A 27,659-nucleotide genomic window follows, 5' to 3' on the forward strand; every position below is an offset into this window, starting at 1 on the left:
AATTTTTTTAATCAAAAATTTGTTATAATATAGAATTTAAATTTGTTAAAAGTAATTTAAATGTTGTGTATATGTATAAAGTAGAGCATCAATTATCCGAAACAATTCAGGACTGGGGTTGTTCGGATAACTGATCATTTACGAAAAATATATTAAACACAAAACAGTACTGTATATATTTTGTATCACACGAATTACAAATACCGTATATAAAGTAGTACATTAAAGTAGACCTACAGTTTAGGTTGGCAGGGAGGGAGTGCTGCAATGCCATAGCACTAGCAGAAATTTGAATTTGCCAATTGGAATGGTTTCAGTTGATTGGTATTCAGATAATCGATGCTCTACTGTATATACTCCATTGAATATTCAGACAGATGTATAAAAAAAAAGTATGAAAGAAATAAGGTTGAATTTATCTTTTTTATTTGTCTCACAAAAAGAATGAACATGTTATAAAAAATTAATACAGTTTTAATTTTCACTTTATAACAACTTATTTTAAAAAATTTAAATTGAGATTTATTTCTACAACCATTGTGTTGCAATTTAGTACAGTCAAACCTGTTTTTATGTGCGATTTTTTTTATGCAAATTTTTAATTTGTGCGATTTTTTATTTGTGCGGTATAGTTGGCGACTAGTCTCGTGCGATTCGTCATGTCTCACGTTGACTTATTATAGCTAAATAAACTTATTATAGCATAAATGCACTTATTATAGTAATATTATTGCATGAATATGCGAAAAATGAAATAATTTACTATTTAAGTCAACAAAACACCACCTGGACAAAAATATGTAAAACAGACGATAGACCAGACGATGCAGTTAAGTGCTGACATCTGTTGTCAATAAATTCTATTTCGTACAGTTTTGAGTTATTTTCTATGTGAGACTTTTTTTATGCGGTCCCTGTTGACCGCATAAAAAAAAATATTTTTTTAATTGTGTTGCGAAAACTATTTTTTACAGCCATTCGTGAAGTTTCGTGCGATTTTTTTTTTATGCGTTTTTTTTTTAATGCGGTCCCTATCCACTGCATAAAAACAGGTTTGACTGTATTTGAACAAATAAAAAAAAATTACCAAAAATAGAGAATTTAGTAATTTAATATTTAGTTTCTCTTTTTGAATGTAGTACAGTCTTTACTCTCTTTGGCATCAACTTAATATTAGGTAAGCTATCAATACATGTTGTATATTATAAATACTAAAACAAACGTTTTTTATTACTTTTTTTAATTTCTTATTTTGTTACACATCTGTCTGAATTAAATGGAGTATATGTGTGCATGCATATGTACATACATGTACAGTGACTTCATTATGTATATTTTAAATATGCATAATAATTTTAAATGTTCTTGTTAATGTTCTGGGATATTTTTTCTGTTTAAATGTTTTTGATGATTGTATGAGGATATATATATATATTCTTTAAATTAAGAAATATTTAATATCTTATAAGTTTGATATATTGTGTAATATAATTATTGAAATTAAATTTGAAGCTTCATTACAAGTTAAATTTTTATGTAATCTTTCGAAACATGGGTCTCTAAAAATTCCAAAAACTGAGCAATGTCACCAAAACCTGGGAATTAGAAAAGCAATAATATAATAAATAAATAATTTTAATCACTTTTATACTTATTTTCTTATTCAATCTATGGGTATAATGCAGAAAGGTTTACTATTATTATTATAAGTTATATGGATAGCAATTATACATTTATTAAACATGGTATTTATAGTGAGCATTGACTCTGGAATTCATGAAACATCTCACTCATGTCTTAGACAATATGTTTCTAAACACATTTTCTCAATATCTCACAGTAAGAATATAAAAATGTGTTTTAACTGAATAAAATAAAAATTATCCTAATATATTTATTCATATGATTATGAATAATTGTTTTTTTGTTTTTACTTTCCCTTGTTTGTCTTTTAAAATAACAGAGGGAAAGTATGACCTCCCCAGGTTTTTACATTTTTGAATTTGAGGTATCTAGAAAAAATGAGAAATGTAGGAAAAAATATGGTTTTTTCTGTATGTATGGGCATATGGCACAATTTTGTTCATCCACTTTGAAGCATAATAATTCGCATGTCTTTTGTTGAAAATTTCTGAAATTTTGCAGGGAAGTTTGTATATTAGGGAGATTGATGCTATTAAAATTTGGTGGTTAAAGATCAACAAGTGAGGAGATAAAGGGGGTATCATGTGCCATATCTCAAGTGGGGTTGGACTTAATGAAAATTTTATTCATTATTAGCATTTGCAATTTTTTATAAAATTCATCTCTACCCTCAAAATTAAGAATTTTGCCATTTTATAACAACAATTAATAATATAAGTTTTTTAATAAAATATCATAACAGATGGTGCCAACACAATTTTAAATGAGTTTACCAGTAACATTATGCAATTTTTTGCTGGATTTTTTTTAATGAAGACATTTTATGTATATTATGTTAATGATGATACTTTTACTATATCAAATTTATTGTGAATTAACATTCATAAAATTATGAAAATATTATAGTATTTTAATTTATATGAATAGAATTCACATTTTATTTAATAATATAGTTGCATTTAAATGCTTTAAAATGTATTTAATAGGTTCAACAGCTCCAGTTACAATTATTACAAGCCAATACAACCAGTGGAATAGATTGTTTAGAAGAGTCTTCTAAAAGGAGTAACTTCAAAATTCTGTTAGATCAAAATAAGAAGTTGGAAGAAGAAAATAGACGATTAGCAAAAGAATTACAAAGTGCATTAGATCAAACTACCAAACTTTGTGAAAAAGCTTTATTGGTATGAAAGATTATTTTTAAGGATTAAATTGAAGTTTAACAACATTGTATATAACATATTTTTCTTTTGTTTTAGGCTGAAATGACTAAAGATAAACTACTTCAAAGATTAGAAGAAATAAAAGATAAAATAAGGTATTGATAGTAATTTTTTTTATTTTATAATTACTGACACAAAAAATACTACTGTATATAATTAGCATTGTAACTTCTGTTATAAAGAAGTTACAATGCTAATTATGAAATGCTGAAATGTGAAATTTTCTATTTACTTATTATGCATTATTTATACAAAAATATACATTATATAATTATACTAATATATACAAGGTTATTCATAAGTTCATTAAATATTTTTAAAATTTATTATTCATAAACTACACAACAGATACTATATTTTTTTACATTGAAATAAAGATAAACTCTTCAAGTTTTTTGAGTCACAAATTTTCAATGTGTTCTCTTTTGCTGATACAGCAGATTAATAAGCTAGTTAATAAGCTATTTTTTTCTAAACACCATGTCGTCATATTGTGATCAACCAATGCTGCAGCTACATTAATATGGTCACATAGTTCTTGGAGTTTAGGAAGTAATAAGGGCATAAAGACAGTGTTCTTAACAAATCTTCGTAGTCACATGAGTTCACTTGGTCCTGGACATCTGGGATGAGGAGCATTGCACTTACAGCCTTTATCCTGGAATTTTACATACTATTTCAGGTTGTTGTTGTATACAGGTGGCTTCTTCTGGAATTCATGGAATGCTCAAAATTATCACTGTACAGTCACAATGGACAAGGTACTGTACTTGCATATTCCAACACACAAAATGACTGATTATGCTTAGTGCCATATTTGTTACTATTGTCTCCTAGTGACAAATCACAGCAACTATGCACATGTACTATTTCTGAAGACACTTTGAGGATTTACTTTTATTTTTAAAGTTAAACAAGTAAAATGGCAAAGCTGTTTTTGGGACAAGACTATGTCTCGGAGAGTGTGAGCAACGCATGCACAAATCTCGCACTCACACCTGTTTGTAGAAACAGTCTCGGCTTTTCGTATTTTATTTTGACTCAGTTCTCGGTACCCTGACTACAAGACTGGTTTATTTTATGTGTGCATAATTTGTGCATCAAATACTCTGTGCCAAATTGCAACTCCTGACATGTACTCCTTCATACCTCTAAGGTGTGCAGTGGTTGACAGCAGATATCATATTTTTGACAAGACTATGTCTTGTCAAAAATATGATATCTGTTATGTAGTTTATGAATAACCCTGTATATTAGCTTGCTAGTTTGAGAACTTGGAAGCCATCTGACATGTTTTATCCAATTTAAAGGAGGTTTATTTAATTTTGTTTTAATTATAATATTAAAAGATGTTGAGAATTTGTTTGTTCAAAGCAATCATTAAATTCTACTCTACTTTCAAGTTTAGTTAACCAGAGAAAAGGAACTTCCTTTCTGTTTGACTGAGATTAGATCATTTCCCTCAATGACACTAATTATCTTAAAAGTTGACATATCTTGTGGCAGTGCAACTCTCACCTCTGGTTTCAGTCACATTTATACTTTTAGGAAAATAAACACACATTACTAGCTATCTTCTAAATATTTCAGACACACTGCAATTGGTCTGTTGACTCTTGTTTGGGAAATTCTGTTTTATAAGATAGATTTAAGATAATAGATGCATTAATTGAATAATTCATTTTTAAAATGCATTAATTAAACTAATACATTTTTTTTCTCATTAATAAATATGTCAGATGAGTTTGAAACAAAATTGTAATTTTTTAACTAAAGCTCATTTTCACATTATATAAAAAACTTTACAACAGTTATTCAGATAATATAAGAATTAGTTAAATAAAAGAATTAAATTAACTAGAAAAAAGCAAATAATGCATTTGTTTTCAGGTGAAACTCAATCTTAAAATAAGTTTATTACAAACTAATAGTATTTAAATTATTTTAGATGTTTATATTTTATTATGATGTGGATCAGTGAATATATATATCCACTTCATGTGTCCACATTAATAGCAATTGCAAAAAAATAGAGTGAATAACCTGTAACATGTTGCTGATGAATTTTTTCATTTAGCAAATTGTTCCACCAGTCCAAAATTGAAAGTTTTGCTTTCCATGTTTTTTAGTGTGAACAAATTTTGCTAAGCAAATAAAAATCACTCTGTCTGGTTTCTCATTGTTTTCACTGTTCACTGTCAGTGTGAGCTAGCCTTTAGAATCACTCTTCATTGTTTCATGTGACTGGAATTTTGGCAGGAGACAACTGACATTACATACTGTACCAATAGGTGACCACAAGTCTATCAAAAAAAAAACAAGACACAAACAAAACTTGATCAACTTTTAAAAGTACATGACTTAATTTTACTGTTTTACTTTTTCTTTTAGACATTGTTCAAATGTATTATACATAATAAATTGAATTTTCTTTGTTAAGAATTACACATAAAAGTTCAGTTGTATAGTGTTAATTTGTGCTCCACCATAATTTTAAGATGAGTATGTATATTACTGAAAGAAAGTTGAAAGTAGTTTCACTTGTATAATACTTTTCCCAGTTTCCTTTAAAAAGATATAATGGGGTTTGACTGTGATAAATGACGATTAATTAGTAGTCTGTAATTTGAATTGTTTTGTTGAATGAATGTTATTCTTTGACATTATCCTTTTGAATTTAAAAATTACTGCTTGCTGGAATTATTTCATTAATTTTTTAAATTTGAAAATAAAATTTAGAGTAAAAGTTAATATAGTTTAATAGTAGTCTATAACTATTGTAAGATGTTATTAAACAAATGCAATTATATTTGACAATGCTTATACACTTTTCAAAAATTGTTTGTAGAATGATAATTAATTCACTCAATGAAGCTTTTGAAAATAATCCAGAATTACAAGAAAAATTAGAACTTATTAAAGAACTTCAAGACAGAATTGTCAATCTTCAAGTAAGTATTTTGTGTGTTAATTACATCACGCTTGATGGCTATAGTCGTCAATGGGCATTAAGTAGTTAATAATTAATTTTTTATTGAATAATCAGTATTCTTAAATGTTAGATTTTGTTGCTACCAGTTTTTTGTAAGAAATTGCATATTCATATTATATAAGTATTGTAGAAAAGTTTTATGTATAAGTCTTTATTTTAGATGCTCTAATATTTATAAAATTCAGTACTTCAATTATAATTGAATATATTTTCAGTAATTTATATTAATCATTGATGTAACAATAGCAAAATAGTTCATGAATATTCCTTTAAATGTTTTAGTATAATGTTTTTAAAACTCCTTCTACCCTTTTGTCTTTTTAAAATAATTAATAACAATATAATAAATTTTAATTAAAAAATCTTATGATAGATGGCGCCACATATAATTTCTTAATTTTGTTTTAATGTATTTGTGTTTTCTAAACAAATATTGTTTATAAATAAAAATGTCTCATAATTTAACAAAATTACCCCTCCTAAGTTTTTGTTGTTATTTTGAATTTTACATTGTAATATAATTGAAAATAAAAATTGACTTTCTGGTTTCCTTATCCTCTTGTTCAAATGCCAGGAAAATCAAGCAGTAGCCCTTGCCAGTTTTTTTTTTTTTTTTTTTTTCGTATACTATGCTATATATCTTTTAAATAGAATATTTAATTTCTTGTTTCATAAATAGTTTATTTTTTATGTCAAAATATGATGCCCAAATAAATTCAACAAGAAATGAAATTAATGAAAATTATTGCGTTCATGCAATTTGCATTTATCTCTAGCCAAATTACTTAATAGCCCTAAAGATCCTGAAAAGAATCCAACTGTTTGATATTTAAAATAATTATTAGGTCTGTTGTATGTGTTTTCATGTAGTTTGTTTTGAACAAATTAAAGAATAATTACCGGTGTTTTTTATGTAATATTATTTAAATTTAAAATAACTGACATATATTTAATCAACAATTTTTATGAGAACTAAATAATTTTTTGTTGTTTAAAAGTTGTCATGTTTATGAAATATTTTAGATATTTTAGTAGCATTTAATTTATGTATCTTAGTAGAAATTTAAATTTTAAATTTATATTTAAAATTAATATAATATATATATATTTATTTATTTATATTTTAGATTGAACAAACAACAAAATGTGACTTTTCACTTTTCTCTCCCACAAATAAAGAGAAACAAGTATGTACTTTTTTAATTATAATGTTTAGTATAAATGTTGCATGTAAATGCAGTATAACTTGTATATGATATTTTTCCTTAGGATATGGATACAGGAAATGATGGTGATGGTGATGATGATGATAAAGTTGAACAAGAGCAAAATGATGATAATGCAGAGGAAAATGAATATCAGTTGCAATCAACCTTAAGACAAGCAGCTATGAATAGAGAGCTTCAAGAATTAGAACATGCCCTTGCTTTAAAAGAAGATCTTGCTTTCCGCATGAAAGAAAATGATTCACAAATGGCTGTAATGAGACTGCAGTACGAAGTAAGTATTTCAATGTATCTATCAGTTAGGGAAATTGATCACTCTAAACAAGTTTTGCATAGAAAATACACAAATGTCTTGGGACTTTGAAAAGTGATTGCAACAACAAGCTGATAACAACAGATATGATTTTAATAAGCAGCATCTGCTGTAATAAAATGAAAAAGTATTTTTTTAAAAATATTTAGTATTATGATTTTTAATTTGTTTTTTATTTTAAAACTACTTTAAACTGATATATTATATTGTAAATATTAGACCTGTTTGAAAGAATTGGAGGAAGAAGTCAGTAAATTGCAAAAAGAAAAAGAACTACTCTCTAATCAATTGAAAGTTGTCCACACAAATAATAATACAAGCAAGTAAGTTGAAATTAGAGTTAAGTGACTAATTACTTAAATAAAAAATAATTAATTTTTTCAGATTTTAAATATTAAACTTTAATGTTTAAAAACTGGAAATTAATTAAGGAAATCCTCTTTTGAAAATTTATTTTTTATGAAAATAAACATATCATTATAAACTATATATGAAGTTAAAATAAAATAGGGATTCCTAAGTATAGTAGTAATAGTAGAAAAAAAGATATGATGAGTGGAAATGATTATCTGTCAGATTTGTGTGATAAAATCTATTGATATTCAATATGACCTAATGTAGGAAACAATTGTTTCGTTCATAATTCAAAATTATATCAAACTTAGCAAATGCATTGCCAGTATGATAGTATTTGTAATATAGCCCTATTTAATCTAGCCATTGTTTGGTTTAATATAACTATTGGGTTTAAGAGATATTTATACGAGGGTAATCTCAAAAGTAAGGTCTCCTATTTTTTTTTTAGAAATACAAAGAAATGTTTATTTTCAATAATGTTTACATCATTTTAAAGCTTAAACATTTATCTATTTTCCTACGTAATTGCCATTTTGATTGATGCATTTTTGTAGGTGCTGTGGCAGTTTTTGTATGTCCATTCCATGTCATACCAACTTGCCACCATGTCACAGGACCTATCTTGCGCACACCTTTCAATATTGCAACTTTTCTGTTAAACTCCTGTGAATAATGTTTCCGGAAACCCTAGGAACCAAAATGCAGAGATCATCCAGAATGATCCTCCAATTTTCACACCTGGTTTGCTCAACCTTTGTGACTGTCTTGTTGGAAATTGACAGTCTCCCACTTCTTTCTTTGTCATGAATTTCAGTCTGATCAGCTGCAAACTCTCTACACCACTTGCAGACGTTTTTGACACCCAAGCACAACTCGCCATACACTTCCATCAATTGGTGATGAATTTCAATCAGATTAACACAACGTGACGGCGAGCTGGTATGACATGGGCATACAAAAACTGCCACAGTCCCTACAAAAATGCATTAACCGAAATGGCCGATTATGTAGAAAAATAGATAAATGTTCAAGCTTTAAAATGATGTAAATATATTGAAAATAAACATTTCTTTGTATTTCTAAAAAATAGGAGACCTTACTTTTGGGACTACTTTCATATATATATATATATATATATATCAACCCAGTTGCATGTGCCCAGCATTACTCAGGCTTTTCAGGAATGGGAGATTGGTGAGGTTAGGTTGGGAGAAGATGATAAAAAGAATGCATCTTAGCAACTAAAATGTACATTTCTTGACCTAAGTATTTGCAATAATGAAACTGCAAAAAAAAAATTACTTGGGGTTAAGTTAACAGGAGGATGGCTGGAAGTGAGGTCCACCACAGAAAACTTACCAATATGCAGTCAAGATCATTTCAAAGTTGAAAACTGAAAAAATTGTTTTTCTTTAACATTTTAAGGAAAAGAATCCATTTCTGATCTGTTAACTACTCTGCATATTGCTATAGCCTTGTTAATTGACATAAAACAATAGATAACTGATTAGTTTGTTTCACCAATAAACAATTGAAGAGCGATAAGTAATATATTGTTGTATCAATCGAAAGTTAACAACAAAGGAAACATACAGAAATACAGAAAGAAATTAATTTCAAATTGGTTATAACACAAAATTTAATTTCCAGAGTTGTCAATTAAATAGTTTTTTAGTATCAATAAGAGAGTATGTTAAAGAAGAGAGAATTGAGTCTTAAAGAAAGAGTGCAGATGTAGTACATGAGCAGAAAAAAATGGCAATTCTCCTATTATTGCAAAAAAGCATCAAATATCATGAGGAGTCAGAAAAATAGTGGACAAATATTTAAATATCAATACAGTGAGAAATTTACCACGGGACACTACCCTAAGGCCACAACATTAAGAGAAAATGCCATGATTTTCTGTGAGACCACCAAAAACTCTTTTATAACAGCTAAAGAAATAAAAGAAGAGCTTAAGCTTGAAGCCAGTGTTTCAACTATTAAGAGAAGAATAAATAAAAAAGCTTTCATGAAAAAGTGGCTTGTAGAAAACCAATAATTTCAGCAGTGAATCAGAAGAAAAGATTAACTTTTGCCAAAAAATTTGTGGACAAGCCCCTAGAGTTTTGGAAGCGTGTTATTTGGAGTGATGAGTTAAAACAAGAGTTGCATGCTAAAAGATGGAAATTTGTTTGGAGAAAGAAAAATCAAGCATTTGATAAAAATAAAGCTGTGGGAAAAATAAAACACTCACCTTACATAATGGTTTTGTGGTGTTTTTCGGGGTTTGAAATGGGCAATATTGTTCAAATTCACGATCGCATGAAAGCAGTAGATTACAAACAGATACTTAAAGATGATTTAATGGCATCAGCAAGGAAAATGGGGATTGAAAATAAATAAATTTGTCTTTCAACAAGACAATGATTCCAAACATACAGCATCGCTTCTCAGAAAATATTTCAATGAAAATGATATCAAAGTTCTTGAATGACCACTGCAGTCACCAGACTTGAATTTAATAAAACATCTGTGGGACAAATTGCTATAAACCGCTGTATTCCTCTTAGCCATAGAAAATCTTTATCATTGTACAAAGAAGAATTATTTAAGATTTGGTCAGAAATTTGGCAGGATATCATTCATAAATTAATTAACAGTATGCAAAGTCGACTTCTTCATGTAATTCAGGCCAAAGGTGGTCCAACAAACTTCTGATTTGACTCTTTCTGAATGTTTTATTTTGTGTCAACTTTGAAATGGTTTTGCCATACAACACAAATTTACAATTTGTAAAACATATATAATATTTTCTTCAAAATTTTATGATGGATTTAATAAAAACTTAAGTCTTAACAGTAAAATTAAGTTTAATTTAATTTTTAAATATTGATAAGATGATGATAGCCTGTTTTTTGAACTTTTGAGTTTATGTCAACTTTGAAATGATCTTGAGTGTAGTTAGGGGCTAAGTCCCCTAACTACACTCAAGATCATTTCAAAGTTAATAACCCATAAACACAACATGAAACTGAGCAGTGAACAATTTTTTATTTTGTGAACCATTGAATGTAACTACAAAAGGAGTTAGTTGATATATTTAATCATGTCAAATATTTTTTTTAACATGAGATACCAAATAATATGATTGGATCAGTTTATACTGATGGTGCTCCTGCTATGCTAGGCAAATATTCTGGTTTTGTTGCATATGTGAAAAAAAGAAGTACCAGGTGTAACAATTTACCATATGTAATTAAAACTTTTTATTGGAAATGATCTTAACTATAAATGTTCATAATAATTATGTTAAATTCTCAGCTACAACTTATATCATCTTTAATTCAGGTTAAAATTATAAATTAACAACAAATTATGATGGTGAAAAATTTTACATTTTACAGTAAATAATAATTAAAATTTAGTTATTCATTATTAATTATTTAGGTAATTATAAAAATATTAATATTATTTAAATTATGTAAAATTCTAAATTAAATTTTGATTTTAGAATTAGTGAACAGCGTCGCAAAAGATTGCAAGAACTAGAAGTTCAGATCAGTCAATTAAAGAAAGAAATGACAGAAAAAGCTCGTATGCTGAAAATGAAAGAAGAAGCGGATAGAAAAGTAAAAGTTCTTCAACAAGAAATTCAAGAAATGAAACAAGCTCGTGTTAGATTATTGAAACAGATGAAAGAAGAAGCAGAAAAATACAGACAATGGAAATTAGAAAAAGACAGAGAATTAGCACGTTTAAGACAACAAGACAGAAAAAGACAATATGAATTAGTAAAAATGGAAAAGATTTACACCAAACAAAAAAATGTGTTGAAAAGAAAAATGGAAGAAGCTGTAGCTGCTAATAAAAAACTACAAATGGCAATGCAGCAACAACGTGCAATTTCGGAACGTAGAGAGAGAGAAAAAGATCAAACATTACAAGGAATGGGTAATCGCATTCGGGTAAGAAAATTAATGAATAGGGTTGAAATTTTTTTCATAGGTTTTAAGAAATTTTAATATACTAACTTTATCAAATAGCAATGGTTACAACAAGAATTAGATTTGGTTGTTAGTAGTAAAGAAGCAGATCATCATTTACAAAATATTCTTGAAGATAGAAAATCAATCTCAGAACAGCTAAATAATTTAAAAAATCAAGTTCAACAAATGAAACAGGTATCTAGCTATATAATGTTCTGTAAATTTATTTTTCAATACTTTCTATAATGTAGATTAACTGTACACTTAAGCACTTATCCAGAGGTAAAGATCTTTTCAGCGTTAGATGAATGTGTGCATGCAACCACATGCACACATTCATTAAGTTAATTTATCCCTTCAATTAATTTAGCACTGAAACAATGCTAAATTAACTGAAAGGAATCACTTTCAGCATAACATACAAATAATCTGACTGTAAAGGAAAAAAGTCATCATTGCACAAATTTATATAAAAAGTAATCTTTTATTTTGCTAGAGAACATGTTCAAAATGAAAAAGATGTGGTGGCAATATAAAAATGCAGATAGTCAACTGTGGTGGTATGAATTGTGCGTAGCATTTCTGGTGTAACCATTTCATGTGCCTGTTGTATGCATCTCCAGTTCACCACATCTTGCAGCACTGCTTGGTATGCAAGATATACCAATGCTTTTAGGCAGCCCCACAGCAAAAAAAAGTGCTGTTTTCCTATCCAGCAGTTGCCAAACCACTCTGAATCACTGAAACACATCTGTTTGGGAATAAGGTTGCATGCCATCATACTGGTACTAAACTTTAGGGTTTGTCAGTTTTGAAAAACTGGTTTTTTGAAGAAATTTGTATAATTTGAAAACCGAATTTTTCCAAGTAAAAAACCAGTTTTTGAGCCTACACTTAAAACATAAAAATTAATTAATTATTTGATTAAAAATGTGTGTCAGAGATGATTTTGTTTGACACAAAATCATTTTGACATAAAACAGAAATATTGTTAAATACTAAGTTTCCTAAAACTAATTACAAAACAAAAAAATCCCTTTACGCCTAAAAAGCATCCAATTTGGCTCAATTCACGCTCTGAATGAACAGTTGGGACCTTATCAGAGCTGTAGAGCATATCCATAAGAGCAAAAAAGTCAAAGGAACCATACCTCTACAAGTTAGAGCCCCCAAAATCAGGTCACATGAGATCAATTACATAAATATCTTTAAGAACTTGAAAAAGTGACTTCGTCCAGCCCTAAGACACTAAAGAAGGAGTTTTTAGTATTAGAGGGTACAAACAGAAGAATGAAAAATTTAGATTTATTATTTAACGCTTTAAAGACGATTACCGTATTTTAGGACTATAAGACGCACTTTTTTCTTCGAAAAATTGTCTCCAAAATTCAGGTGCGTCTTATAGTTCGTAGCATCTTATAGGTATTTTTTTAAAAAATTGCTTAAAAATTAAGGTGCGTCTTATAGTCCGTAAAATACGGCAAACCCAGCTCAGTAGAAAGTGAGAGAGTTTTTTCTATTTCTGGAGATTTTATGTGCAAAATAAGGACACTGTTAAGCAACAGATCTATAGACGTTCTTTGCTTTCTAAAATCATATTTTCTTAGGAAAAATAAGAAATAAAATAATATTTTGTAGGCATTCATTGTTATTCTTTTTTCTTTATGGTTTTCGATGGAGTAAATTTTATAGTTTAATATGATATTCTAGCATTTTTTTTGTTGTTTTGTGTAGACACTGTTTTGGTCGATTTTATTTTGTTATATTTTTGAAATGTTATAAATATTAAATAAGTTCAAAAGTTTTAAAATAAACTGTAAATATCCCTTATCTCCATTTTTGGGGTAAAAACCAGTTTCGTAGAAAAATTGAGATTTCAAAACTGGTTTTTTAAAAAGTTGGTTTTTGTATAAACCCTACTAAACTTGCTGTAGTTGCACCAATGGCAAATCATTTATTCATTCATTCACTGTTGTATTTAGGATGTTCAGATATCAGTCACTATTTAGACATCAACGAATATGGAAACATGATGTTTAAGTGGACAGTGTATGTGTTTGTTCATTTTTCTTTTAATACAAATTGATATCATTTCAGTTTTTTTATTTTAACAGTAACATAAAACAATATTAATCAGCTTTTAATAAATTACAATAATAATAAAAATATAGGTGGCAGAAAAAGTATAAAATAGTTTAGACAGGAATAGTGAAACTATATCTAAACAGGTTGAATTCAATGAGAGAGAAATTTTGCTGAAATATCTTAACTTCATCTGTCTACAATACAAAAGCATGGCAATGAAATATTTGTTATACTAAATTGTTGATTTTGATAAAATGAGATTTGTTTAAACAATTAATTTTGTCCAAACACAAGAAATGAATTTACTTCAAAATTGTTGTTATTCATTAAAATTACAGAATTCATATCAGAGTAGAAATCTACTTTTATGGTGTCCTATAACAGAAAAATAATTTGTTAATGAAAAATACCTTTAATAAAACAAGTTTATTTCGATATATAATTTTCTTAGTGATTCTAACATAAAACTCCTAATGGTTTTCAATTCAATGGACATTCAAAAATATATATTTGTAGAGGACCATATACCATCTGCTACTAGTGTTATTTAAGTTTTAAATAGATGAAAATCATGTTTAAATGTATTGCTGTTCATCAGATATATGATGAACACTAGAACTTTAAAAAAAGATGTGCAATAAAAATGTAAAATAAATGATCAGTATTAAAACATTTGCTAAAAGTTCTAATACTATGAGTTTTTATGACAAACTATTAGTTTTGCCATCTTATAGTGTATTTTGATTCTTTTTTGTCCAGTCCTTTGAGAGATATGTAAACAGTGTTCAACTGTATTTGATTTGAAACTAAATTTAGTTTGGTGTTAAGTAAAAAATGGCAATTCTGTCTGATTTCCTTTAAAACACTACACTTAATATGTAGAAATGATGAGAGCCATTATTTATTAAAATGAATTTTCTACAAAATACACTTCAAAATACTGCATATACTGATTGTGGCATCACGAAGTATTTTTGATATAGTACTTTTGGAATTGTTTAATTATCATGTTTTACATTCTGAATAACTATTAGTTGTTGAAAATCTATGCTCTTTTAAATGCACTTTAAACTTAGAAAACAAACAGGAAATCACCATGAAATCATAACAATGGAGTAAAAATTCAGTCTGTAAATAGAATCAGTTAGGGTTTCTCATTTCCTGGTCTTTTGCTTGTCCCATGGTTCTGGGAAAAAGTGAACTGTTTCCCAGGACATAATTAATTATTTTTAAGGTATAAAATAAATCTTAAAATCAAATGATATAATTTCATTTTTAAGTAACTTATTATGTTCTGCAACCTCCAAAATAATAATAATAATAATAATAATGCTGTGTAAAATTTGTATAAAAAATTACTTTTGAATTATGTAGAAATTTTCACAAATAGAAAAATTTACTAAAGTTTATTGAAAACTTTACAAAAAAAAGCCTTTGAGTTGAAAATTTAAAGAAAAAAAATTAACACAGATCAAACTTCTAACTTAGAAGGTATTGTAAATTTTTATAATAAGATTTTAAAAAGCAAAAATGGTCAATATTCCAATCACTCAATCTGGTTCTTATTTTAGTAATGAAAATTCCTGCTGATGAGAATGCCCTTTCCAATTCAATTGATGTGGATGGAATCATCTTTTAATGCATTTAAGAGAAGACAGGTGTTATGTATTTTTTCACCTGTAGCCTGGAAGATTTCTAGTTTCATTTCAAGATGCATTAAAGTACTTCTCTTGCCATCTAGTATTCTTGATTTATCTACCTCAGCTGCTTTAATAGCAGCATCAAGCTTACAGCCTTGTTTGGCTTTACAACTCAAGCTTACAGGCAGTTCATTTGGCTTTAATAATCAGGTTTATGAAGAAAAACTTCGTACTTGTTTGTATCTTTGTCCAATTTGCACAACCTGGCATAATAGTTATTGAAGCTACTGGGCATGGTTAAAAATTAAGACAGCATAAACACAATTATTCCAGGTTCTGACAAAGAATTTTCAGAGTCCTGTCACAAATAGTCTACATATTGATAATTGACAAACTGTGACACGCCATAATAAGCAAAAATTTAAAAAGTATTACGGCTAATAAGCAGGCTTAAAATTAATAAATAGAAATGTATTCTGACAGTTTGAGTTAATTATACTTTCTATTTTTCTATTTGCAAAATTTCCTCAACCTTAACACAAAATAAGAGAAAAAAGTGAATTTTTAAGAAATTTGCGGGATTTCCCGGGTAAAAATGAGCCAGGAGAAACCCTAAGCTCAATACAGTATACCAAAGATTCTGTTTGAATTTGGTGCTTGAAATTCTGTTTGAGTCTTGTTAGTTTAATGATGATGTGTTTAAATATGCTCAAATGATTTTGTGCAATATTGTAGAAGTTTGTTGATAGGGTTTCTTTGGGACCGGAATGGTGCTAGATTATTGAAAACATTAATTACTGGATGTTTTATATTCTGCAAAATTCAATAGTCTATATATGATCTGAACATTGTCATACATTTTATACTTCTTATAGGCTTCTGATTTGTTTACAGATGCTCTAATCAGTTTGAAGAGGCATAGGCATACATCTTCAGACTGATTAAAGAGCATGACTATACTGTATTAAGATTGATTGAAAAAGCTAAAACAAAAACACTAATGACCATGTTATTTCTGAAATCTTTAGCCACCACATGTTCAAATTCTAATTTGCAAATTACCAGGCAATTCCAGATTATCAGCTACTTTTCAGAGGGTGCCAGATGAACAAAATTCTAATGTAAATGTTTTAAATATTTCATAATGTTACAAATTTATTATTATATAATTGATGAGTTCCCTCCTCATTTCTCTAAAGAGTGGATGATTATGCCTATTGTCCTTAACATAGGCATGTGGGATTACTGTGTCACAGGCCTATATTTATTGATATTGAATTTCTGTATTGAAAATTATTAAAATTTTATTATAGCAGAAAACAAATGATGATCCTGATGTGATAAATCAACAACAACAAATAAATCAATTGCAGCAAGACTTGGATTTACGTAATGCTCAGATTGCTGATTTGCAACAGAGAATACTGGATGTTGATCAAGGTAATATAGTAATTGACTTTGTACTTAAATTTTTTGTTTTGCAAAATATGCTTTTTAATTCAATAAAAAAATTTTGATTAAAATTTAGATGAAAAAGCAAAACATAGATGGGAGAATATGAATTCCATGGTAGAAACTAAATGTGCATTAAAATGGTTATTTGAAAATGTAAGACAAATCCTAATAATAATTTAATTGAATTAATTTTGTTATATTTATATAATTTATTTAAGTGTGAAAATTATAATTTTTACAGTTAAATTCTATTCTATTATTAGGCAGTTACTGCTAAAATTGACATGTTTTTATCAGAAAGGAAATGTAGAGAATTTCAAAATACTTTAGAGGATATAACAAAAATTAATGAAGAACAGAAAGAAGAAATTGAAAAAATGAAAAAGAAACATCAAGAAGAATTAGTTTCTCAAGCAAGAGAACATGAAGATAAGGTAATGCTTTTTTTATTGTAAATTACTTGATGATTTAACTTTATTAAAATAATTTGTTTTTAGACATTATATTTGTTAAAACAAATGCAACATTCATCTAATTCAAACCTAACCACTAGTCATTCTGATGTTGAGTCTTCACTTATTGAAAGAATTAAATTTCAAGTAAGTTATCAAAGAATTTTTTTTATTAAAACTTAGAAATATTTTCTTCCTTTTTAATAAAATAAAAATGAATTATTTCAAATAGGAAAATGAAATTACTAGGTTGAGTTATCTATATGATGAACTTCAACAGAAATCAAATGAATGTGAAGCATTGAAAAAGGTATGTTTGCTATATATAAGTTGTGATTAAAATTTAATAACAATTTATAAACAGAAACTGTTTATTATATAGAAATTATTAGTGTCAAAATACAAAGGATCTAGAACTTCACTTTTGCCAGAAGTTTTTCCTAAAGAATCAGGTGCTGCAAAGGTTAGAAATAATTTATTTTATTTTTTACTTGTTTGCAAGTTATAAAAATATACATTTATGATTTTGGTTTCTTATAGTTATGATTTTGTTTCTTTCTCATTACTTTGATTTGTAATAAGCCTAGAATCTAAAAATATTGATATGAACAATATATCATGATGAATATATTCATACTAGCGGATAAGCCCGGTGTTGCTAGGGCAAAAAGTAATGATAGTGAAGATTAAGATTATTACATTATAGCCAATGTTACCTGTTTTCACAGAATGCAAGAATTAGGTCCCCCTGTTTCCAGACTGATTAGAGAATTTTTAGATGGGTCTAAAAATATGTTTGATTTCCCGCAAAAACACAAAAAACTGCATCTGCACCTGTAAATCTTGCATGCCGCTTTCTCTTAACACTTCATTGTTAAGGAATCATCCTCACATGGTACCCTTCTAAAATACAGTTAAAAACAAAAAATTGCATCTAAAATAGTACAGTAGAAGCTGAGTTCTTTAAGATAAGCCTTAATTCTTTCCCCCTCCCCTGTGGGGGGAATTTCCTAAAATCTCTTCTTAGTGTGCATTCTCGTGGCATATCCTAACTGTGTAACAAATTTCAACGTTCAACTTTTAACCATTTGGACTCTGCGCTTATTATTATATTATTATTATTATTATCATCAACCCATCTTGATTATAGATATATTGATTTTATTTATATATATATATAAAATCAATGGACAAAGTCATGGACAAAGTGATTAATCAGACATTATTCATAATGACCAAAAAGGGCACACAGTGTGATAAATATTGATTAATTTATCAAATTGACCAGTCATTACGAATACTGCTATCACCTAGTCGGGCAAAGTGATAATAATACGTTGAGGAGTGATCATCCAATATATGCTAGCCAATTGGAACTCTGAGTTGCCGATTGTATCGTGTTGAGTGCGTATTGCGAATTGTGTGACATTTTAATTTGATTAAAAAACTCCACTTATTTCATTTAAAAATATTTATTTTTTGTGAATTATTTCAAAGTATTTTAAAAAGAACATGTAATCTTTTAAAACTAAGTACTATTAACTATATTAATTAAATGGTAAAATTTTATCTATGTGCACCATCATGGCTAGTGTTGCCACCTTTTCAAAATTGCTGACCCGGACAGCAGGTCAGGTTTGTTTGAACAGAAGTCCCTGTTGCATGCACAATGTTATTTTACCATGTGAAGAATAACATGCATGCCAGTTCTAAACCGGTTAGGGACTTGTGTAGGAGCAACTTAAATTAAGAAATAAAATAACTTAACTTTAAAGAGCTGAGAAGCAAGGGGGAAGAAGGTAGACAGGTTGCGACGTACGTCAGTGTAAGGTCATAAGATGGCGAATGAACTTTTGGTGAGAGTGTGAAGTCTTTTACTGTTAAAATAAAGTAAATTTATAAAAATATTTACCAATACTTTGTTTCATCATAATTTCACAATTTCTATGAAATCCCAGACAAAATTGTTAACCCGGACAACGAATTAAAAAGCAGACTGGTGGCAACACTAATCATGTCGGTGGTCTTAACTGTTTGTGCTCCTGATGGATTCCTCCCAGAGGGGAGCTGCCAGCAGGCTGCCGATTATTTAACATCACTAGATATTGATACATACTAGTTATCGATATGTGTGTTCAAGAACTACCATGAATAAATAACTAGTGACATTAAACAATCAGTGGCTCCCCTCAGGGAGGAATCCGTCAAGAGCACAAATAGTCGTGACCGCTGCCAAATTCGGTACTAAACACAATACGCACACACAACTAATATGCAAGTGCTGATTGGCTAGTGTATGTTGGATGATTGCTCCTCAGCGTATTATTATCACTTTGCCCGACTAGATGATAATAGTATTCATAATGACCAGTCAATTTGATAAATTATTGAAATTTATTACAATGCCCAATTTTGTTGGTCATTATTCATAATACCCATATTAATCACTTTGTCCTTAACATATATACAGTGTATGTTTAAATTTGATCTCAAAAATCTTAATTAATAGAAATAAAAATCAAATGGACGAAAAAATCCATATATGAAGATAATGATAAAACTACTACAAGCACCATACAATTACCATAAAAGAAATTAAATGAAAAATAATCATTAATTTTATTTTCATTAATAATCATTACAGAATTCTTTAATGCAGTTTTGAAATTGTAGATCAGTAATATCTTAGTCTTGATCATTCTCATTTATTACTTCAAAATTTTTGAAGTAATAATAAATGTTTTATAAGTTTATTATTTATTAACTGATATTTCTCCTGCTTCAATTATGATCCTCTGTCATGAGAGTTGCTTTCTTTATTAGTATTAATAACAATAATTGCTTTGAATACTATCTTTTGATGAATGCAATGCTAATCTGTAATTCACTTCTATTTCTTACCAATTATTTAATTCATTATTTTACATCATATTAATTAATTATTTAAACTGTTTTATTGCAAAATAATCTTTCCCTTTTTATTAAGTTGCTGTTTAATACAATTTTCAGCTCTGTTTCACACATTCAGCATCATGTATATAATGTCAATAATCAATATTTATATTGTAGTCAGATGAAGTTTTATCATCATTATAAACAAATGGAATAATTTATTAAATGTTAAATATTTAAAACTTTTATAAATTCAAATCTCTTACAGTTAAATCAGTGCTAGAATGTTTGAAAATAAAATATAAATTTGATATTTTTAAATTAATGCTTAAATAAACAGTAATTCTTTCCGACTTTATATCCTAATTGTAATATTTAAGTGAAAACGTGTTTATAATGTTTGCAAAAAAAATAAAAATTTTATTATAAATGCTTTATTAGTTAAATGTACACAAAATTATGTACCGACACATTAATATAGTTTCTTCTCAACATAAAAAATTTATGATCTTTCTTTATGATTCATGCTGGCCATGGAAATATTGCAGAAGTCTCTGTCAGTCTTTTGCTAACTCAGAATGAATCTTTGGGAATCAGGAAAAGTTGCATAGTCAGAATTAGCATTGTACAGTGAATATTGAATCACTGAAATTTGTTTTTGTGACAAACATTTACATTTGATGAACAAAGAATGATCAGGCATGTTATTGTGATGGAGAATCTAATCACTCTTTACCAATTCACAGCGAAGACAATGGACATATGCTTTTTGAAAAGTCCAATACATGAGACAAAACTCATTGGCTATTTGATTACCTGGAACAAATTCCTTGTGCACATGATGCATGTTGAAGAAACAATTTTTTTTTTTTTTTTACATTTGAGCTTTCTAGTTGTGTTCAGCTTTCTTCCATCCATTGCTTGCTTTGTTCTGATTCCTGTCTCAGTATCATATTGAAATGGCAAAGTTCATCTTTAATGTCTACTGGTGTTTTTGCCCAATTCAGAAAAATGGACAAATTTTATATTTATATTATGAAATCAGTTTTTTGACAGAGATGAATATCATCATAAACAGAAAATTGTAGCTGAAAACTTAATTGTTTTGTTCTATGTTAAAATTTAATAAGATTGATTTTGTTAATAATTCTGATTTGGTTTTACTAAGTCTAAAAAACAACTCTGAAAATATAGTTAACTAAGCTTTTAACTAATATTGAAACTAAGCTTTTAAAGAAAACTTGTATAACTATTTTTTAATACTTTGGCAAAATGAAATTGCTAACTTTGTGTGTGTGAGTGATTGAATACAATGAAATGCATTAATAATATATTATTTTATTATTAAAATATATATTCTTTCTTAATCATTTAACAATAAGTGAATTCATTAGATAATTCCTAAGATTCAAATTAAATAAAAATATTGATTCATGAAAAATTTTATAAGTAAATTTATTTGTCAGAACATATTTTTAATAATTTTGATTTTACTTACTTTAGAAAAAAGTAGAGAATGTAATAATAGAATCCTCCGAACCTGAAAGTGAACATGATGAAAATGATGATGATCCTGATTGGATACGTACTCCATACTTAAAAAGAATTCAAAAGGTAAAATACATGTTCTGTAAATGTATATAAGTTTTAAAAAATTCTCATTTAAAATAAAAAATATAATAAAATTCTTAAAACAGATTATAACTTTTTCTTGACATTAACTAAATTTTAAGCAGAAAACAGTAATCACAAAGTATCTAGTAAAGTACAAGAAAAAGATATAGGAAAATATACTCAAAATAAATATATTTTATATCTTAAATTTAAAAATATTAATACTCTTGTTTAATTTGTTTTTGTAAATTATTTTCATCTACTGATCGTAAAAATTGAAGTTCTTTTTCATTTGATTTTATGAAATCTAAATATAACAAACTTTCTAAAAGAGCTTTGTTTGACAAAAGCATTTTCTATATTGGTCAGTTATGTATTCAGGGTTGTTTTTTAATGGCATGTTGCCATCTATGGAGAAGCTTCATAATACTCTCTTCGTGGAACTCTCCTGCGAAAAGTTGTTCCCATGTGGGTTTTGCAAGCTTTCAAAGTTTTCATCACAAAGGGAATTCTGCAAAGCCCAGAACAAATGCTAGTCTGACAGGGCAAGGTCAGGTGAGTATGGGGATTGGGATAAAACATTCCAATCTAGTTCCAATATTTTTTGTGTGTTTGTAAAGAAATGTGCAATGTGCAGTCTAGCATTATCCTGATGAAATACAATCCCTATTCTGTTGGCCAATTCTGGATGTTTTCCTTCAATTGTCATCTTCAGTTAATCTAGTTGGAACAAAACTTACCAGAATCGATTGTTTGAGTCTGTGGAAGTAGCTCATAGTACAGAATTTTTTTCCAATCCCATCAGACAGTGAGCAAGACCTTCTTCAGATGAAGTCTGGCTTTGGAGATTTTAATGGTGGTTCATTTTTCTTGCCCCACAATCATTTTTGGCTGATGCTGTTATAAATGATCCACTGTAAAGTACTATTTTAGTTTACAACGATTATCGACTCTACCGTGTCGGAAACAACCGTTAACCTACCGGGTACTTTACTCGGATTCGCGTTAGCGTGCCAGGCCTGGACTTTAAGCGTGCACCGAATTAAATAAAGACAATATTTGTCAATAGAAAAAAACCAAAGATTTAATTAGTCGTTTAGCAATAACTATGTACAAGATTTAGTAAAAATCAAACAATAATTTATTCTAAGAAATTCAACAAAGTCAACCCGACAATTCTCAATCCAAATCTATATCTAACTTAACTATTCCCCTTGGGAATCCGACAAAACCAAAAAGCTTAACTTATAACAATAATTCTTATAAACTAGAGATCCTAATCGTCACCTCAATATACTCGGAACCTATTTCCTCAAACTCTCAAGACTTTCTCAGACTGTCGATCCAAATTCGAATCACTTCAAATCACCTTGGAACTATTCGAGATCCTATCGGACACCTCTCTATTACTGCTGCGAAGCTCACCAAGCTCGTTGCTATCAGAAGTCACCTCTCCGTCTTCACTTGAGACTCGGGATTTATAGTGTGAGGTGACGTCACAATTCTGAATGCGGTCACTCCCCTCATTTACATACTTAAATGCTAACAATAACGTTTTTCATCGTCTGGCAGCCCTTTTTCCGACAGTTTACTCACTAACCTTTTACATTATTTGTTTTTACAATTCTTTCCGGGACGTTATTACTTAAGGTTTAGCGAGTTTTATTTCGTGCTTGTGGGTTCTCCCCCCCCCCTCTTCTCGGTGCGGACCTATTCTTTGCCGCTCGGGGAGCGAAAATGTGCGTGAGTCCTATGGCGCTTTTCTTTCGTCGGTGAGTTGGGTTTTATTTCTTCTCTTTTTAATTACTGAAGGTGAATGGTGAGGAAACCTTCGTCCTAACAAAACATAAGCCCCAAACAAAAATAGAATAATAAGCAAAATAAAAGTAAAATAAAAATAACGCTTGGACTTGGTTCCTTACACCACTTTTCATCATCTGTCACTAAATGTTTCAGAAAAGCTTCATTTTCATTTTGTTTTTGAAGAGAATCACAAATGGAGATGCAATTCAGTAAATTCTTTTCTGTTAAGTCATGAGGTACCCAAATGTTGTAATAATTCACATATCTGAGCTGCTTCAGGTGTTGAAATACAGTACTGTTCAATGATTTCACTCTACTATCTCTCAAGCTGTGTAATGAAGGTTGTCATCCAATAATGTTTTGATCTGGTCCTCTTCAATAACAGCTGGTCTTCTGGAGCATGGAGCATCTTCAAGGTTGAAATTACCTGCCTTAAATTTAGCAAACATTTTGAAACAGCTGACTGTTACAGCACTGTCACCATAAACATCACATATTTCTTTTGCTGTTTGTATGGTATTTTTGCCTTTTCAATAAAAGAAACAAATGTCAAAAATGCAACTTGCTTTTTCACAAGACATTAAACGTCCATTTTTAAAAAATTGTTAAGATTTTTTAAATAATCTTAATGGATTTTTTTGTAATGGACTTTTAATGTAACAGACATCATTTTTGTAATATTCGTTGTGAGTCAACGAATATTACAAAATTACAATTCTAATAACTTTTGCTTCATCTATTGTTCCAACTGTTGACTTTGGAAAGTTACTATGGACTTTCCGAACAACCCAATATAAATAATAATCTTAATGGAGCATTAAATCATTCATTATTTTGCAGTTTCTTATATAGATGAGTTCAATAAAGTAAATGAACTAAGTACATTAATGCATGTGCAGATTATTTGCTAAAAGAACTGATTTTGGTGCACAGCAGTCAGAAAAACAATTAGTTGCTTTCAGTGTCAGCACTAAGAACACTGTGTTTTGACTCAATTATTCATCACTTCAACAATATGGCTGCTTCTACATATTACCAATTTTGTTAGAAAGAGTACAAATTTTCTTTACTTTTGGATGTAGAATTATCTCAATTGAAAATGATACAAATATTGTATAAATGTTGTATAATAAGCTTTTTCCAACATGTAGGACAGACCTTTCAATACTGTAATGGTATGTGTAATAACTTTTAGATGATTAAATTCTAAACCTGCATTATTCTATCTATTGTTATTAATAATATAATATATACTTAATTCCTTACAACAGTGGTTCTCAATCTTTTTGAAGTCGGGGAACACTAAACTTTCACATTGTTTTCCACGGAACACCTTACAATTAATCAGCTTTAAAGCAGGGGTGGCGAACCTTTTTGAAATCAAGCGCATTCAGTCTAGTAGATGACGACATTGGTGTTTGCTAATTACATTCCCATACAAAAATTATTTGACGTATTGATTTTTCTTTTGCAACAATTTTTAATTGTATATTTGATTTTTTTGTGGAACATTTGAAGTGGCTTCACGGAGCACCCATGTTCCACAGGCCACAGATTCAGAACCACTGCCATACAAGACTATTATGTTATGGGCCAAGTGATTAATAGGGCATTATTTATATTGCCCAGCTATTATGAATAATGACTAAAATGGCCATGCAGCTTGATAAATATTCCAGGCATTGTGAATAATGCCCATATTAATCACTTAGTCTATACTTATACATATACAACAATATAACGGGTAAGAATTGAACACAAACATAAATTGCAGAAAAACTTAAGATATGAATTTAGATCAACTACAGTAATTTAAATATTTGTTATTACCCAATAGTTCTACATTGTATTCAAGAGTTTTAAAATATTAAATACAAAATAATAAATTGTCAACATTTTGATCATTTAAAACAGATACATTAACTGGTAGAATATCATTTTACTTTTGTGTTACAAATGATAACACGGAAATCACTAATTGTTGAAGACAAGTAAATTGATATGTAAACACAATATGTAAAAATTCTGTTTTCATATCAATTTATTTGTCTTGAACGATTTCAACTGTTACATTTAACAATAGTATAACAATTTAATACGAAAGCTGTTCTTTTTGAACAGTTTACAGATAAAGTAACTAATGAACCATGTTATTTGACATTTCCATTATAAATTGTAATATAAACATAAGAAGAATTATTTTACTTTCAGATTGCCAAAATAATTTTCTATTATGATGAAATAACTAATGAACATTTATGCTTTAAAAAAAATCTAAATATAACAAACAAAAAGATAATTATAATTCATGTATTATCTGTTTCAAAAAAGTAATTTTAATTTAATTAATAAATTATAATTTACAAAAGAATTTAATTTATAGAAATTTAATCATTATTATTTTTGCAAAGTTCAGAAGATGATAAGTAAATAATTGTAATCAACAATTTATTTCTTAATTCAAGATCTTATTCTTGCATGCCATCATTAAGATTAATAAAGATTGAATTCTGAAGTATTAATTTCCCCCATGATATTTACTTATATATTTTAACCTGTTTAATATATGTTTTCCCTCCAGTGGCCGGACGGTTCTGTCGCTAACACTGGGAGTTCGGTCACGGGTTCACACCGCGCTCGGACGGGCCGGCCACATGGAGTTTTCTGGGTTTTCTCCACGTTTGTAACACCTGAATATGGGCCATTTTCCCTTACAAAACCTCTCGGAAGGCATTTTCCCTCACGTAACATTGCGCACTAGAGAAGGCAACAGAGAACCACTCTGGTTGTAACTTCCCCCAGGATACACCTCGGCGCCTTAGTAACTACTTATTAACCTGTGCCAGGTGCTCACCGACATCAGGATTTCTGATATGGCACACAGAGAGAGAGAATATATGTTTGTTAATCAATAAAAATATTTACAAAAATAATTTAGTTGAATTTAATTTGTACCCTTTCATGTTTAAAGCATCAGTTATTTTTCAATTTTCCATATTTGGTTGATTACAGTGATTATTGTTATCTTTAACTTTTATTAAGTTAAATACAAAGATGATTAGTATTCATGTACTTTCTATATTTTTTTTAAAGAAAAGAAAATGTAATTGCAATGGTAAATGTCGAAGCAAAGTATGCGGCTGTAGACGAAGTAATCAAATTTGTACTCGAAATTGTAAATGCAATAAAGAGAACTGCACAAATCGCAGCGAATCCTCTTCCCCAGTATCTCAGGTAATCAGTTATGTTTCTCAAATTTCAAACCAATGAATCTTTATTGCCTGTAATATTATATACAAATAACAAAAACTCATGGCAGTTATTTTAAAATGCATTCAATTAATGGTAATATTTTTTTAATAATAGGAAAGTGGGGGAGAAACAATGCTAAATACAACATTCAATGTTAATTCGTCGGGTGAACGAAATGCAGCACAAGATAAAAATTCCAAATCTACAAAGGATACTTTTGTTCAACCATTCCAGTACGTACAAATATGATAATGAATTTTAATAATACAAACACTAAATTTTATTTTCTATTTAACAGATTGTCTCCAACTGAAGAAAGTGAATCAAAAAGCACTTTAGGAAATGATGAAAATATACTGGAAACAGAAGGAATTGTGAAGAAGAAACGTAGAAAACACAACACTACTTTTTTTAATCCACTGTTTTAGTAAGGGAATTTCACTAATATGGGTTTAATGGAAGATTTTATGTAATTGTATATTGGCTTGTAATATAATTGATTCGAATATCCACGGTGATTAGTGTTTTTTTTTTTTTTTTTAAGGAAAAACTTTACTTAAATGATTATATCCCAGTTTTTAAAAAAAAATTAATTTGTCATGTCTTTTTGTTTTTAATGTTGTTTTTGTTTGAAGGATATAATTGTTTGACATTAAAATTTTAAGAGAAATTGTCCCTTTTGATAAATTTTGAATAAAATAATTAGAAAACTAAATAAAATAATTTTATTTGATAAATAT

At 28.6% G+C, this 27,659-nt stretch overlaps 1 protein-coding gene across 1 annotated transcript in view; it reads left to right on the forward strand.

Moving 5' to 3' along the window:
* Positions 1-27,419, forward strand: part of Klp3A (kinesin-like protein 3A) — a 42,074-nt gene extending 14,655 nt beyond the window's left edge. The window contains exons 8-25 of the mRNA XM_067265557.1: positions 2,631-2,828; positions 2,904-2,962; positions 5,716-5,818; positions 6,987-7,046; positions 7,129-7,359; positions 7,618-7,721; positions 11,252-11,705; positions 11,784-11,921; positions 16,765-16,891; positions 16,980-17,059; positions 17,170-17,340; positions 17,404-17,505; positions 17,591-17,668; positions 17,741-17,821; positions 21,754-21,864; positions 26,761-26,901; positions 27,034-27,152; positions 27,218-27,419. Of these exons, the coding sequence (XP_067121658.1) occupies positions 2,631-2,828; positions 2,904-2,962; positions 5,716-5,818; positions 6,987-7,046; positions 7,129-7,359; positions 7,618-7,721; positions 11,252-11,705; positions 11,784-11,921; positions 16,765-16,891; positions 16,980-17,059; positions 17,170-17,340; positions 17,404-17,505; positions 17,591-17,668; positions 17,741-17,821; positions 21,754-21,864; positions 26,761-26,901; positions 27,034-27,152; positions 27,218-27,347 (2,487 nt within the window). The 3' untranslated portion in view covers positions 27,348-27,419. The remainder of the gene's footprint in view (positions 1-2,630; positions 2,829-2,903; positions 2,963-5,715; positions 5,819-6,986; positions 7,047-7,128; positions 7,360-7,617; positions 7,722-11,251; positions 11,706-11,783; positions 11,922-16,764; positions 16,892-16,979; positions 17,060-17,169; positions 17,341-17,403; positions 17,506-17,590; positions 17,669-17,740; positions 17,822-21,753; positions 21,865-26,760; positions 26,902-27,033; positions 27,153-27,217) is intronic.
* The last annotated feature ends 240 nt before the right edge of the window (positions 27,420-27,659 follow it).

Source organism: Centruroides vittatus, unplaced genomic scaffold (assembly GCF_030686945.1).
Source record: "Centruroides vittatus isolate TY-2023 unplaced genomic scaffold, ASM3068694v2 contig_2311, whole genome shotgun sequence".
Taxonomy (NCBI): Eukaryota; Metazoa; Arthropoda; class Arachnida; order Scorpiones; family Buthidae; genus Centruroides; species Centruroides vittatus.